Source organism: Muntiacus reevesi, chromosome 3, assembly GCF_963930625.1.
Source record: "Muntiacus reevesi chromosome 3, mMunRee1.1, whole genome shotgun sequence".
NCBI classification, from domain to species: Eukaryota; Metazoa; Chordata; class Mammalia; order Artiodactyla; family Cervidae; genus Muntiacus; species Muntiacus reevesi.
In genome coordinates, this window is record NC_089251.1 from 150,796,436 (window position 1) to 150,812,710 (window position 16,275).

Below are 16,275 nucleotides of genomic sequence, written 5' to 3' on the forward strand. Positions count from 1 at the left end.
TGTTCTCTCTAATATATTGTTGTAGGTCTGTGTTCTGTCAGGTAGAAGATATTCAGAGGAACATGTATTCAGCATCTACATCCCCGTAGGCATATTGAGCTCCTTCTGTATGCTTGGTCAGTTGTCACAGCCCTGGCCCCTCTCAGGGACATGGATATCCCAACCCCTCCCCTCAATCCAGCAACTGAAGCAGAGCTTTTGAGAGTCCTGTGTCCGCCCTTCAAGCTAGCCTCTGTTCTGATCAGTTGTACTTAGCAATGCTTGTTGTCAGTATTCTGAACAACTTGGCTTAGGATACCTTTGTAAAGTACTCTAGGATTTAGTGTAGAACATAAACACTGCTTGTGTTTGCAGGTAGGAGAAGATTCTCGACATGCAGGACCACCAGTTCTTCCCAGGCCATCGAGTACATTCAATACAGTCAGCAGGCCACAGTACCAGGACATGGTTCCAGTGGGTATGTCATCTCTTCCCAAAAGTCTTTGTTTGCTTTCATATCAATGTGTACCATGCATTCTCTGCTGATACTTCCCTATTGTCAGCCTGCTACATTTGCTCTGTACCGAGGAACAGTTGCATTATCCCTAAAAAACTGATTGGAGTATCAAACACTTACGTTCTGTAAAATCCTGTAGGCTGAGAATTTTTATACTACTCTGCCTTTTCCAGGTGAAGTCTTTATGCTAGATTCTTGAAGTTAAAGAAAAATAGGTTGTTACAGCAACTGGATTGTGTGGCCATTTTAAATTAGGCATTTGGACAAACAGATATTTATTTAATATATATCTAATACTTGAGACAGAGTTTAAATGGCGTGTGAGTCTGTAGTAGTAATGATGGCACATTCTTAAGGGGATTTGTGGCAAATTCAAGATAGCAAAAGCCGCCAAAATTGTAAAATAAAAATAAATGAATACAAGCCCGTAGGCCTAAAGAATAATTTGAGTTGTTAGTAAAATGATGAGGTTGAAGTAGATCAGTTTTCTAACCTGGAGCCCCTAAGGCAGGTGGAATGGATAGGCTGGCAAATGGGCTGTTCCATCTTCAATTTGAGCAGCTCTTCATTTGTCTGGTTTTATCTTAAAATTTTTATTTTTTAAAGAAAGATTTACCATGAAATATAATGCAGTGCCCATGTCCTAAAGAAGTTTCAGAACCACTGAGAACCACTTCTACTCAGAAGAAATCCTGAGTAGAAATCAAATAGTCTATATTTTATTGTATAATTACTAATTTGATGCTAAATACTGCACATAGAACTTTAAAGTGCTATAAAATTGTAGTTTAAAAATTATCTAGTTTCTGATCTTAGATGAAATGTAAAAATCTAGTGATAAGATTTCAACTATAAAAGCATATTTATTATTTATATATGGTGAAAAGTGCGGTTAGGACACTTTGAGTTCGATAATGAGATTCCATTTTAGCAGATAGTATTTTTTAAAATTTCATTCACATTTAACTAAAATAAGCTTGATGTAGTTAAACTTTGACGTGGCAGATGACTTGAGAACTATGTTTCTTTTGACTGATACTCTCTTTAAGTAAGGCATGTTTCTTGATCATATTTATGAACACAAGAGTATTAATTGACTAGAATCTCTGGTGCTTGAGGATTCAGATCCTCTGTTCTGTGATTTAAATGTATCTGTATTTCGGATTAGAAATAGATATGTAATCAAGATGAATTATCTTATGTGAGCAAGTTAGTTTTCTTGATAAAAGAATATTAGCAGAGCCTTTATTAAATTTTAATTACATTTAAAATTTCTATAGACATTAGCCAGCCTTGACTATGATATAGGTTTTTCTTTTAAAATATTATGTACATAATTGATGATGCTGGTTGTATTGTAACTGTCGGTGTGGTTGAGTTGGTTAAGAGCTACCCTGTGACTTAGTGGCATTTATTTCCACCTAGAATTTGGGGATGGCTCGCCTCTGCATTTCAGTAGTTGCTGTTGGCAGCTCTTGTATTTTAGCAGCTCTTGCCCTGCCTCTTTACCCCTGTGGGTGGCTGACCTTTAATCAGAAGATGGTTTTCCATTCCTAGCAATTGTTCATGAGGTGATTTTAGTAAGCAGTAGCAATAAGTCTTAGTATCTAGAATCAGTATTAGTGTCAGTATCTAGAATCTTGTTGATGATCTCCTCTTGCAATTTGATAATAACTATGGCTCATCAGATGAGTTTAATGAGTGCTTAAATCAATCATACCTAACATCTAAGTCCAATACTCATTGACAGGACAGACACAGATTGGAATTTAGTTATGTATAGTGGTTCTAAGGGCTTTCTTGGTAGCTCAGATGGTAAAGAATCTGCCTGCAATGCAGGAGGCCCTGGTTTGATTCCTGGGTTGGAACGATCCCCTGGAGAAGGGATAGGCTACTCACTCCAGTATTCTTGGGCTTCCCTGGTGACTTAGACGGTAAAAAATCTTCCTGCAATGTGGGAGACCTGGGTTCGATCCCTAGATTCGGGAGATCCGCTGGAGGAGGGCATGGCAACCCACTCCAATGTTCTTGTCTGGAGAATCCCCATGGACAGAGGAGCCTGGTGGGCTGCAGTCCACTGGGTCGCAAAGAGTCGGACATGATTGAGTGACCAAGCCCAGCACAGCATGGGGGCTCTAAACTATGGCTCTGAGCACAGGAAATGTTAATCAGGAGAACAAAGGAAGTCTGGATTTATGTGAATAAAACTAACAGCAGATTTTAAATATTGTTACTTACTGTATATATGTGTGTGTGTGTATATATATATATTTTTTTTTTTTTTTTCCAGCTTACAATGACAAGATTGTTGCATTTCTGCGCCAGCCCAACATCTTTGAAATTCTGCAGGAGCGTCAACCTGATCTTACCAGGAATCACTCACTCAGGTAACCAAAATATTGGTATTTAATTCAAGTTGCATAAGCCCCAACCATGAAATCTTCAGTAACACTGATAATCGTCTTGGAAATTCACTTTTATTTTCTGTCATTCTGAACAGAGGCATTTTGTGCACAAATACTTTGTCACCAATAGCAGATCAGTGCAGTCCTGGCTTTTCTCTGTTAAGTATGAGAATTGAATGAAATTGACTAAAGAATCTAGAACCATCTTTAAAGAATATGAAAAAAAAATAAAATTTCACAGCCAAGAATGCATCCTAGATGTGTAGATTATAATGAATATAATAAGACACTAACTATTTGGATGTAGCATGAATAAGCAAAAGCAGCATAATGTTTATTTAACTGAGACTTATAAAATCTTAGACTTGGTACTGACATTGTTCCGTAATAAAAACAGTGGAACTCAAGGAAGAAATCTGATCCTCTCCAGAATCCAGCATTCCCCTGTATGACCCCTCACTTCTAAACAGCTCTTCAGTGCGTCATGCTTCAAACCCAGTTTTACTTTCCTGAATACATGCTGTTCCTTTTCGCTGGCAAGCTCTTCTGTGTGTGGCAAGATCTTTCTTTTTCAATTCAGTATGAGATGCCCCTCCTGAAACCTTTCGGCTCCATGCTGGAGTCTCACTCTCATGTCTTTCTTTTTGGTGTGCTCAGCATCAGATAGGTGGAGATGGAAAGAGTTGGGAGTTTCTGCTGAAATCCTGCATAACCCAAAGCCCATTTAGTCTACGTGCCACCTGTAATGGCAAAAATATGTTTGCCTAATGGTGCCATCCTGGCCCATGACAGTTCTCAAATACTGCTCCACTAAGTTGTGTTGGAACTGTTTTTGTCGGTATTACTGCGGAGTTTTATAAAAGTCCAAAATGCCAGGTCTGGCTTCCCCCAACTTATCTCTCTTCTCTGAATTTATGCCCTCTATCCTCCCATGCCCTGCCCAGAAATTTAATTCAGGAGGTCTAGATAAAGTTCAAGTATTTAATTTCCTAGAACTTCTCCACATAATTTCAATGGCACATCCAGATGTAATAGCCTCTGGTCTAGATGTTAATTTGATCATTAATTATTTAATATATCAAGCTGTTCTTCCTACTATTTTGGTTATGTGACTTTTGTGCTTTGACTTTTGAAGTCCTTATGCTTTACTTTCCAATTAGATTATAAGCTCCTTGCAAATAGGGATCTTATCCAATTCATTATTTCTCCTTCCTTACTGCTAAAATATCTAGTAACATTTTGCAAATATAGTGAATGTACGTATATGTTGGTATGGAGATAAATTCCAAAATATCCTTCTTATGATGTTCTTAGTCTCTCGTATCGTAAAAGTCATCATTAAAACTTTCTAAAGTTTTTAAAGGCTAAAACTTCACATAATTTCAAGTATAATACTACTAATGCTGTTTATACAGAAATCCTGTTTTCACATAGTTAACTAACATCTAACTCAGGTATCAGTGCTTTCCCCAACTTGACAAGCATGCTGTTCTCAGTCAGGAAAAATTATAAAAATTTTACAAGCTGTCATTTTATATATTTTATATTATAGCATCTACTCAGCAACCCATGGGTCTCTAGAGAGTCTTCTGTAAAAATAACATTGCAGAAATGAGCCCCTCAGTTCTGTAATGAGAGATTTTAGAGGTTCTGGGCTGCAAAGCAAAACAAACAAACATACAAACAAAATCCCTCCTCTTTTGCAAATCATAAAATACAGAGAACTCTGTTTTCTCTCTTTACCATCTTCAGCTCCAACCTGCTCCTCCCCTCACTTCTAGTCAATATTCATCCCTCTGAAAGAACCCTGTCCCAACAAAAAAGAACAAGAAAAAGGAAACTCACAGAATTTTCCACTTTTGCTCTGCAACTCTGCATTATTATTAATTTAACATATCTTAACATCTCTGTTGTCAGAGAAATAATATGATATAATCTACCTGAACAAGGCATCTCACATTATCATTATTCCTTAATGACTTGACAGAAACTTAACAGGTCCTAACAGAGGAAAAACCTGGAGGCCCCACTGGAAGCTTCCAGTTTTGTTTTATTCCTTCTGCTTTTTAGAGTCTTTAAAGTCTCTAATCTCCTAAAAATTGCTGAAGGTTTATATTTTTTGGTGACACCTGGAGTCCTCAATTAAGGACAATCTCATGTGATAATCTATTGCTAAGATATTATTGGATAGACTTTAAGTTTCCATCTTATTTCAAAACTTATTAATAAATTTCCATTTACATTTTCTATAACTGTTTATAGAATTTGACCATAGAAAGCTTGAGCAGTCATGACAAGTAGGAAGAAGCAGGAACTTCAGTCAATGGGATAATGTTGCTCTTACATAGAGTGCGAGTCACTATGTGCTTTTAGCCTGAAAATTTGTTGATAGTTCAGCAGTTTGCTTATCGTAACTACATGATGGGGAAGTTTGTACATCCAGAGGAACACTCTGTTTCGTATAGTTAAAAACTGCATTGTAAGGAGCATTTCCACAAATGAAGGCGGGGAAGCTGGGGTTCTTTAATCTCATATTTCAGTCATATGTTTGATAAGAGATTTATGCCTGGAATGGAACTGCTGAGTCATGGCTCAAAAGTAGCAAAGGTAACTGTGAGCATATCCTGAGCTGTATGTACATCCTTCCTCATCTGTGGCACAGATAAAAACATTCCTTCTAATTTTCTCCATAATACATTGAGGAAATAAGTGTCAGCCTTTGGGAAATTCAAATAGGTACACCTCTGTGCTTTGAGTTTTTTTTCGTTTTTCTCGTATGCTTCCTTGCCCTCCAGAAGATAGCAAGCAATTTGTTTAGTTTGTATCCATACACAGCTTTCTCTTCCTTGAGACAAACCTTGAGTACCTTTTCCTGTAGAATGGTTATGGGTTTTCATGCACTGGGCTATAGCTTTTGCTTTCAATTGCTATTTTTAAAACTCTGCTTCCTCTAACGCCATCTGCCAAGCAAATGTACATGCCATCAAGTTGTTTTCTCTCTTTTTTAATCTCAGAAGAAATCTAATGCTCAGAAAACTCAACATCCAAATGTTGTAGCTCTGTCAAATGGATTGTGTCTCATTGAATTACTACATTAAAATATAGACTGATACAACATGTTCTAATATTTTATCCAAAGACAAATCTATTTGTTAAAAACACAACCTTTTAAGAATATTTTATAGATGAATGTAATGCATACAAAGTCAATAAAACTTTGGTGTTGGTACTTGTACAATATTGTATTATGAACAAGGGACCAAGTACCATAAAACTGACTTGAGTTGAGAATTCCCTTTTGTGTAGTAGTTGAATTTAACCAGTAGATCTACTCCCTACTAACCCAGCTTTTCTCAGACATTGATGATAATTATTTCGGACTATAGGTCAATTCCTCCATGAGTATGTTCTAGAAAAATTTCCTTCCCATGGGAATAATCTATGATACTTTTTTCTGTTCTGAATAAATTGGGCCATTTCCTGTTTATGTCACTAGTAAATCAATAAATTGGAAGTCAAGAAATTCTGAGCTGCAAAAGGCAAATGACTGTGTGTCCCAGGATTCACCAGAATAGAAGCAAATGCAGACTCTGACCTTCTGTTTCTTCACAGAACTCTATTTTAAGAGCCCTGGAGTTTCGTTATTGTTCAAATTATATGGTTAATTTTGTTTTCATTTTTAAAAATAGTACATGCCATTGCGAAATTACCAAATAATACAGGATTTTGTGAAATAAAAAGTTAAAATTTCTGAAAGCTACCTTTCTTAAAACAAATCCCCGTGTTCAAAATTTCAAAACCTATTTTTTGTTCAGTTTTCTAACAGATCAGTTTTTCTGCATTTAATATTGGCTAGAATATTAATCTCAGTTAACATCTGATCTACTTGTTCAAAATAGCATAGATTTCCCTTTGCCAATCCTTATGCATTTCCTGTTACGACCTGCCTAGCTCTCTCTCATTTTCTCCTCACTTGTTTACTGTTCCTTCAGATGTCTGGAACCAATGTGACAAATTTCTGAACTTTGTTGTACCAAGTTATATGTAACAGGAAATCTGCATTGAAACTTTTTTTCTTATGAAAAAATTACATAGTTACGACCTGCCTAGCTCTCTCTCATTTTCTCCTCACTTGTTTACTGTTCCTTCAGATGTCTAGAACCAATGTGACAAATTTCTGAACTTTGTTGTACCAAGTTATATGTAACAGGAAATCTACATTGAAACTTTTTTTCTTATGAAAAAATTACATAGGCTTAACTATTGAATTAAAAAAAATAATTAAGATAATTCACTGACAACCACATAATGTTATTGGAGAGTCCTGGTCCATTTCCCAACTGGAAGATCAGCATTAATAATGACACTTAGAAAGTGGTAGACTATAGACCTTAAGAGTTCAGGGTCAAAGAAACACGGTTTGGTTTCTGGCTCTGCAGTTTACTCACCAGACTGTGAATGAGGCATTTAGCTCCTTCCTTTAAGTCACAGTTTCCTCATCTGGATGGGGACAGGAGTTTCTAACTTGCAGTGTCCTTTTGAAGATTAAATGAGATAGTATGCTTACTGCCCCTGATCCTATGTAAGCAACAGAAAGGATAGAGTAAATTTAAAGTAATATTGTATTAGTAGCCTGTCCTTCACTTCTTGATTATATCACAAGGACTCAGTTTAAAGTAATTTACCCCTAAATTTACTGGTTTTCTAAACCACTCTTCTTAAGATGGATCGTATGTATAAATGGGATCACATAATTCTGTGGGCATAGTTAAAAAAAGGAATGGTCTCTTGCATCTCATCACTAATTTCTATGTTGGACGGCTTTCTAGTGTTGCACTTACACTATGTTCTTTAGGAAACTTTGTCCTAAAATTTTTTACATGTAAGCAGTGAAACCAGCCTTGACTGTTCCACGTCTGCAGAGGAATAAGTCTTCTGGTTTAAGATTCAGTACAAATTACTGAGGGCCAAACATCATGGCAGAGTCATTGACGTAACATTTTAGAAGTCATCCAAAGGTGAATTATACTCATCTTATCAGGCAGTTATCTTCTTATAGATCTAATGAGAGGGTTGAAATATCGTTACCTAGGATAGTAAGGAACACAGATCCTTAGTCCTAGATATCTATTCCACAGCTTCTGCAGAATAAATAATTGCTACTTATGTTTTATGCAAATAGATATGCCAATTTGTAGTAGTGTATAGATTTTTGACATGTACATCAAAATGTAAATAATTATCTAGTTTTTCACATTTTCTCTATGTGGAATCTCATAACTATTAATTGTAAAATAACTAGACAGTCAATCACTTAAGGTTAAAAAAGGCCCAAAAGAAAAATTCTCATAGCCAAGATTAGTTTAGATTCTCTTAAAGTATTATGCTCAGGTATTTGTTAAATTTTTCCATAAATAAAGTTCTTAAATATATTCATCTGCTGGATATTTCTCCAAAGCATTATATTTTCTGGCTAACAGAGGATTCATTTAGGATTTTTCAAACCATTTTCTTGCGTGAAGAATAACCATGTTTTAGGTATGTCTGTTCTGTTGTTAATTTTTGCTATATTCTGTTGCACGTATCAAAAAAGAGTTCAGCAAAATGGCATCCTTCTTCAGTAGCTCATCAAATGTGGACTCTGGGGACCAAAGTACAGTATTCAGGAAGGATTCTAGCCTCAATGCTTTCCTGCACCCAAGAGGATAATAAACCATTTCTTTAATCATAGAGAACAATGTGTTACTATTTCTGATATTACAAATGGATTTTAATGAAATCTGATTTTTACATCTACATTTAATTGCAAAATTATTAGTGAATCAGAAGTATTTCTTACAAAATAAATAAAATATACATAGCCTCTATGTTAATAATGTATTTTTTTGTCTTTCTCAATGAATTTGAGTAGTTATGGAAACTGTCTTCAGAAAAATTAATTTAATTAAAATTAAAATGTCCTTATTCCAAGCACATTGTCCTACATACAAATGGATGCTATTAATATATCCCATTGAATAAGTTATTACTGTCTGTTCCTTGAAAGTGAAAGTGAAAGTGAAGTCACTCAGTCGTGCCTGACTCTTTGCAACCCCGTGGACTGTAGCCTACCAGGCTCCTCCCTCCTTGGGATTGTCCAGGCAAGAATACTGGAGTGGGTTGCCATTTCCTTATCCAGGGGATCTTCCCAACCCAGGGATCAAACCCAGGTCTCCTGCATTGCGGGCAGACGCTTTAACCTCTGAGCCACAGTACATTTTATAGTAAACATTCTTGCAGACCCATCAGAGTGCCATTATACCAAAAGTCAGGTATCTATGTGTCTGAATTTTATAGTTTACAATAAAAATGGCATAATATTACCATCTGTGCTTAAAATGTTTAAAAACATCTTATATTTTTCTACCATATGTTTTCTTACACTTATATTCCAAATCAAGTATAAGCTACATGAAATCAAGTTATATTTTACTCATTTTATAACTTCTTGCTTCTCATAGTACCTCATATCTTATATTGTATAAAGTGGGTGTTTGAGAAATATTTGATAAATTAATCAATTTCATAGCAGTATATTTGGAACTTAATGATAGCCTCTAAAATTATTTACCTCAAAGGGGTAAATAACTACATTTCCAGTATACAAAATCACATATATAAAGATACAGAATCCCTCTTTATAATAAATCAATTTATATTTCTTTGTATATTCCAATAATTACTTTAGATCCCAGGAAGTGGTAGCATAACAATTATTTATTTTAAAAGCTTGGCTAAAATTCTCTAGCACGTAGCATTATTTTGAGTATTAAGATGAAATTTTGAATAATGTTATTAACTTTTAAAATTACATTGGGATTTTGATGGAAATTTTTTAAAAGTTTAAGTTACTTTGCATATGATTAAGATATTTACAGTTTTCCATTTTTTCTTCTACAGGTATAACTTTTCATGCATTCAACCTTTGCATTTCTTGCAATACAGTTTTCTTATTTATTTATGTAGGCACTGAAAGTTTTGTGTCTAGGTTTTCCAAAAGTATTTTATGTTTTCGTTTCTGTTATGAGTGGACTTTTTTTATAGCTTTCTAAATAATGACTGCCAAATCTAGAAAACTGCTAGTACAATTTTATAGTACGATTTTCTTGAAATTGGTGTCTCAAGTTATTTTTTTCATTTACCTTGACATTTTATATCATTGTTTAAAAAATGCTGCTGTATCCTTGTCTGCCCCTTTACATACCATTTAACAGACTTGTCCATTCTAATGTTAATGGGTGATATTGTAACCCGTTTTTTTAATATATATTTATTTTTAAATAAAATACATGCCTATATAATATAGTTTCAATTCCTGAATATCTTTTCAGTTAAAACACTTATATAAAATACATAATAACTTATTATAATTGATAAGAAAACATAAACCTCTATCTATACATTTTAGCATAACCTAGATATTAATTCTTCAGAATAATGATGGACTTAGGGTACAAGCTTTTAAGAATGCCTAACTAAAGTGTCTTTTAGCCACATGTTTTTTGCATGTAATAACTAAATTCCTTTTTTTAGCATTAAAATAGTTTTGCTTTATTTTGCTTTACTGAGAATAATGTTTCCCATTATCTGTTAAATTGTGAGGATTTTAAACCCTTTGTATGTATTATCTCTTTGGTCCCCACAGCATTATTTCAGTATTATAGAGAGGCCATGGTCTTATCTAGTGCATATCATAGAAGTACTCAATAGGTATTTGTGGAATTAACGAAGATAAATGCCAGCATTAAAACACCTTGCCAACAGTAGAAGCAGAAAAAGGAATATATGACCAGACCTCTAATTTGGCTCTATTTTCAATAGATCATTCTGTCTGTTGAAAAAGGAATAAATAATTATGAGACCTATCTGATAATATACTCAATATTTTGAAGTTTTTGCATGCTACTATATAATAGTTCTGTGCTAAGCATTTTATTTGCGTTTGTTCGTTGAATCCTTTCCACCAACCTATGAGGCAAATACTGTAACTATGCTTATTTCAAGATGAGAAAACAAGCAGAGAGAGAGAGAAGTGACTCTCTGAATTCTTAGCACAGAGATGATTTATATCCACTTACAACAAATATTGCTTCTAAATATATGACTAATTGATTTCACCTGTGTGTGTCCATCACCATTATGAGATAATAATGGATCTGTATTTTCAAACCTTACCTATGTAATGGGAAGTAGAAAGAACAGTTGACCTTTCTACTGCTTGGTTCTTACCTCAAGCCAGACCGTGCCCTATGACTGTAATCAGAAATATGAATCACTACTACTGATTTTCCTTTCTTGACATTACTCCATCAGAAAAGTCATGGGGATTTCTCTAAAATTGCCCTGAGGCAATTTTTCACAACGTGTATATTTTTGAAGGTTTACTAAACTATACAGGAACCTTCTGTTTACAGAAGAAGAGGGTGTCAGAGGATGAGATGGCGGGATGGCATCACCGATGCAATGGACATGAACTTGGGCAAACTTCAGGAGATGGTGAGGGACAGAGAGGCCTGGCATGCTGCAGTCCATGGGGTCGCAAAGAATCAGACACGGCTGGGCAACTGAACAACAGCAACAACAGCATACAGGAAACGTGTGTGCAGAGTCTGAAATCCAGAGAGAGTTGTGGTTTAGAGGCATTGGTGCTTCTGATTGTGTTTGATCACGTGCCCTGCTTTAACTTCACCAAAATGTTGGTTGGTTTCAGTGAGGCTATTTTCTGTGGGAATTCCGGTCTGCAGACTGTGTTCCTTGTCCTCAGATGATCTTCTGCTTGAGATGATCTTGTGGGGTGATTCTACGCGCTGGGAGGAAGTGGTTAGTTACCAAGGTCTGAACTTGACAGGCATCTGAGAGACAGTGATAGCCAGCAACTTTTCCTGAGATGTCACAATATATATAGTCTAGTATCTGTATGAATCTCTTAGCTATATAACAGTTGTGTTTTCTTATGAAGAAGTTGCCTTTACCTGTCTTTGTCCTTCCTGCAGTAGGTTCTGTTTTAGTAAATAGTGTTAGCTTTCTGGTTCCCTTTTCTCCACCACAACAAAAAATGCTGTAAAGATAAGTTTATTCCAAATACTGAATGGACTCAGGGAAATTTGTTGGGAGCCAAGTGTATTTTGGTGTTAACTGATCATCTGCCTGGTTTGGTTTGACTAAGCCCTTCTTATTCTGCACAGCATCGTGCTGGGTACTGGGAGGCACAGAGATAAAGGGGGAAGGGCTTTTGCCCTGAAGAATCCCACGATTCAGGAGGAACTGAAGTCATATCTGAGTGGCTGTGTGAGGAAGTACGCGGCTGGAGGAAGTGCTGGAGTGTGTTGTAAAGGGTACAGTGAGCAACATGCCCATGAGGAAACGGTCAAATGATAAGATGTTCTTTGAATATAATCTTGCGTGCTCAGTCACTCAGCCATGTCCGACTCTTTGCAACCCCATAGACTGTAGCCCACCAGGCTGCTCTGTCCATGGGATTTTTCCAGGCAAGGATACTGGAGTGGGTTGCCGTTTCCTCCTCAAGGGGATCTTCCCAACCCAGGGATCGAACCTGTATCTCCTGTATTGCAGGCAGATTCTTTACCACTGATCCACCAGGGAAGCCAAATATAATCTTAATTCTCATTATAAACCACTAAAATTGAATAGAATTTCTTCATTAAGGTGAAGGCAATAAAGAAAGAAATTAGAGGATTACCACAGATTTCTTCTAACTTTATAAATTTATAAAATAAACTTGAGTAAATATGTTAATGTAACTTTCAAAAGTCCTTCTAATCAGAGTCATGTGAATCTTCAACAATATTTCTCTAACTCGTTATGATTATTTCAGACACTGGGTGGACTCATGGAAATTTTTTAGGATCTAATCTGTTATTTTCCATCCTAAAAGGAAAACAAACATTTCAGATCTACAATAGTGATTTTTAACCATGTGTATTTAGTGAAATGTAAAATGTGTACAAATATAAAATATGTATAAACTCCATATCCTTACAGCTTAATAAGCTATAAAACCAAAAGAAATATAAATAAGTAAAAACAAACAAAAAAAATTTGAATTAATGATATTGCAAGAAGATTTTGTTTTACAGAAGCCAAATCACCAATGTTGAGACCAGTGTCAGTGGAAAAATGTATCTGTGCTTTTTGTTTCACTTGTATTTGACTTGATTCTTTTGATTTTTGCGTCTAATGGTCTGTGACTTGCATCTGTGGCATTATCTTGATCATAATTTTTCTTGCTTAACAAATAGCTTACTTTCATCAATGTGATGAGCCACTTCACTTAATAGTGTACCCCCAAGTACAATACTGAAGAAAAATATATCTTTAAACATATCCTGTGATGATTCTACTGCCATTTTTCTACTTATAAACTATTTAAAAACTTTTGCTCTTAGAAAAAACCACAACATCTTTTATGCTTTATTTAGCATTTTTAAGTCCATTTATTTTGTTTTCTCTTTAGCCTGTGGCAATTTACATCTACATTACCTTGCCTTATTTCATCATGATTCATTTAATTTGCAATTTAATACTGCCAAAGAAAAGTTTTGTCTTTTTAAATAGTGAAAGAATTGCGTGTTAGTAGCAGACAGGTACAGTTATCATATTTAACATCAAGCCCTGCTCATCAACACTCTAAAAGTTCACCTCTGATCACTTGGCAACAAGTGTCTTATAAATGCAAACATGGGAGTTGAAGTCACTTTGTAATATTTAGTCATAAATGTCATCCAGCTTGTCCAAAATATGCTTACCTCATATTAGTAGTTTTAATCATCAAAGTGGAAACACAGCATTTTAAAATTCTCCTAGTATTCAAGATTATATCTGTAGATTTCTAGTAGGCAATGATGCCAATTTAAGAAATGCTAGACTAAAGAATATTGGGCAAATACCTGATAACCAAGGAATAGTTCCCATTTTTCCTCCCACCAGGAAAGATTGGTGATATTTCTGAGGATAACTACCCACTTTTTTCTCTTCCTCAGCCTTGATCTTCTTTCTTGACAGTCAGTAAACCAATGCCTTCTTTGTTTTTACGTGAAAGAACTCTTTGAAGGAATTAATAGAAGAGGAGTGGGCATAAAGCCTAAATGCTCAGTTAAATGAATGGGCTCAGTTAAATGAATGGAATGACTTTTAAATATATTCATGTCATGCTGGCATTGCCCATGGACTCTGTCTTCCACTGCACCATGAACTCTTTGAGAAAGGGGCAGTGTCTTATACCCTATTTGATTCCCGGTATGTGATACAATGTCTAGCACGTAGTAGGTACTCAGAAATTGTTTGCTGAATGAATGAATGTTGACATGAATTTGGGCAAACTCTGGGAGATGGTGAAGGACAGGGAAGCCTGGTGCTGCCGTCCATGGGATCGCAAAGAGTCAGACATGACTTGGCGACTGAACAACAACAGTGATGTGATATATATCAGATAACATGTCTCAGTGCCTTGTTCCTGGAAGCATATGACCCATCTCTTGTCATTGTGATAAATTAGCTGGCCCCATAGAGAACTAGTCTTAGCCTGCCTCTGGTATGTTCTTAGTCACTCAGTCATGTCCACCTCTTTGCAACCCCATGAACCGTAGCCCGCCAGGCTCCTCTGCCCATGGGGTTCTCCAGGCAAGAATACTGGAGTGGGTTACCATTTCCTTCTCCAGGGGATCTTCCCAACCCAGGGATCAAACCCAGGTCTCCCACATTGCAGGCGGATTCTTTCCTGTCTGAGCCTCCAGGGAAGCCACACCTCTGCATGTTCCGGCCTAAAGAATCCGGCCAGTTGTCTTCACTGCCTCGTAGTTAATATCTGGAAGGTGATGAGAAGTTTCCCAGTTGGCGTATTTCCTGTATTGTCTGCCCCTCTCTTTCCCTAACCCTGTCATCCTTCTGACTCAGGAAGCCATGGTCTCTTCCTTTTCCACAGAATATCATGTGATCCACACAGCCTCAGTCAAGAGCAGGCTATCATTTTCATCACTCAGTCCGTTACGTGTGGTTCCAGTTAGATGAGTGGAAGAGAGAGTTCAGCCTGTTTGTTTTCTGCTTTTATTGTTTGCCGAGTCCGTTGTGGTGATAGGCTCGAGGTAGCTTTTGTTTCTTCAGAATCACAACATACTCTTAGTCACCCTTGTAACAGTACTTCTTTGGTCAAGTTCGTTTTTTCCCAAGATAATTTTTTTCTGATTTAGCTTTCTTTAAACCAACTTTTATATCTCTTATCAAAAAACCACTTACCTGATAATGGGCTTGGTTTCCATCATGTGCTTCAGATATAAGATTATAACACTTGAGGGACAATGTTCTGCTTGGTTTGAGACTTCAGACTGAAATAACCATAAGCAGAGAGGAGAGGCTGGCTTTTCTTTTCTGGTAGTTCCTTTATATGTATGCCTACCATTCATCTATATACCATTCATCTATATCTGTGTTTCCAGTAGCTAGCTGCTATATAGTATATATAATATGGCTGTAATGTAACATTATGTAAAACTATGTAAAACAATATTTATACTGGCAATAAAAGGCAGAAAAGTTGAAAATATCAAAGATTAGGTGCTTCATGTGCTAACACATTATGTAAAATGGATCTAAGCAGAAGAAGCCTAGGACTAAACTCAGTTTTCTGTGATTATGGTTTCAGTGTGCCTGCCCTTTGATGCCCTCTCGCAACACCTACCGTCTTACTTGGGTTTCTCTTAGCTTGGACGTGGGGTATCTCTTCACGGCTGCCCCAGCAAAGTGCAGCCACTGCTCCTTACCTAGCCAATCTGATCACAGGACCACAGTCTTGTCTAACTCAATGAAGCTAAGCCATGCCGTGTGGGGCCACCCAAGATGGTTGGGACATGGTGGAGAGGTCTGACAGAATGTGGTCCACTGGAGAAGGGAATGGCAAACCACTTCAGTACTCTTGCTTTGAGAACCCCATGAACAGTCTGAAAAGGCAAAATGAGAGGGTACTGAAAGAGGAACTCTCCGGGTCAGTAGGTGCCCAATATGCTACTGGAGATCAGTGGAGAAATAACTCCAGAAAGAATGAAGGGATGGAGCCAAAGCAAAAACAATACCAAGTTATGGATGGGACTGGTGATAGAAGCAAGATCTGATGCTGTAAAGAGCAATATTGCATAGGAACCTGGAATGTTAGGTCCATGAATCAAGGCAAATTGGAAGTGGTCAAACAGGAGATGGCAAGAGTGAATGTCGACATTCTAGGAATCAGTGAACTAAAATGGACTGGAATGGGTGAATTTAACTCAGATGACCATTATATCTACTACTGTGGGCAGGAATCCCTTAGAAGAAATGGAGTAACCA

The 16,275-nt window shown here is 36.5% G+C and overlaps 1 protein-coding gene and 1 long non-coding RNA gene across 5 annotated transcripts in view; one reads left to right on the forward strand and one right to left on the reverse strand.

Annotated features, from left to right (window-relative positions):
• The window catches only part of HECW2 (HECT, C2 and WW domain containing E3 ubiquitin protein ligase 2), a 415,968-nt gene that overhangs the window by 332,905 nt on the left and 66,788 nt on the right, over nt 1-16,275 (forward strand). For all 4 annotated transcript variants that reach the window (XM_065930916.1, XM_065930917.1, XM_065930915.1 and 1 more), the window contains 2 exons: nt 355-457; nt 2,787-2,883. In XM_065930916.1, coding sequence (XP_065786988.1) covers nt 355-457; nt 2,787-2,883 — 200 coding nt within the window. The remainder of the gene's footprint in view (nt 1-354; nt 458-2,786; nt 2,884-16,275) is intronic.
• LOC136165044 (uncharacterized) overlaps nt 1-16,275 on the reverse strand; it is a 45,983-nt gene that overhangs the window by 8,891 nt on the left and 20,817 nt on the right. The window contains exon 2 of the long non-coding RNA XR_010662447.1: nt 7,350-7,479. This is a non-coding gene — a long non-coding RNA (uncharacterized lncRNA). The remainder of the gene's footprint in view (nt 1-7,349; nt 7,480-16,275) is intronic.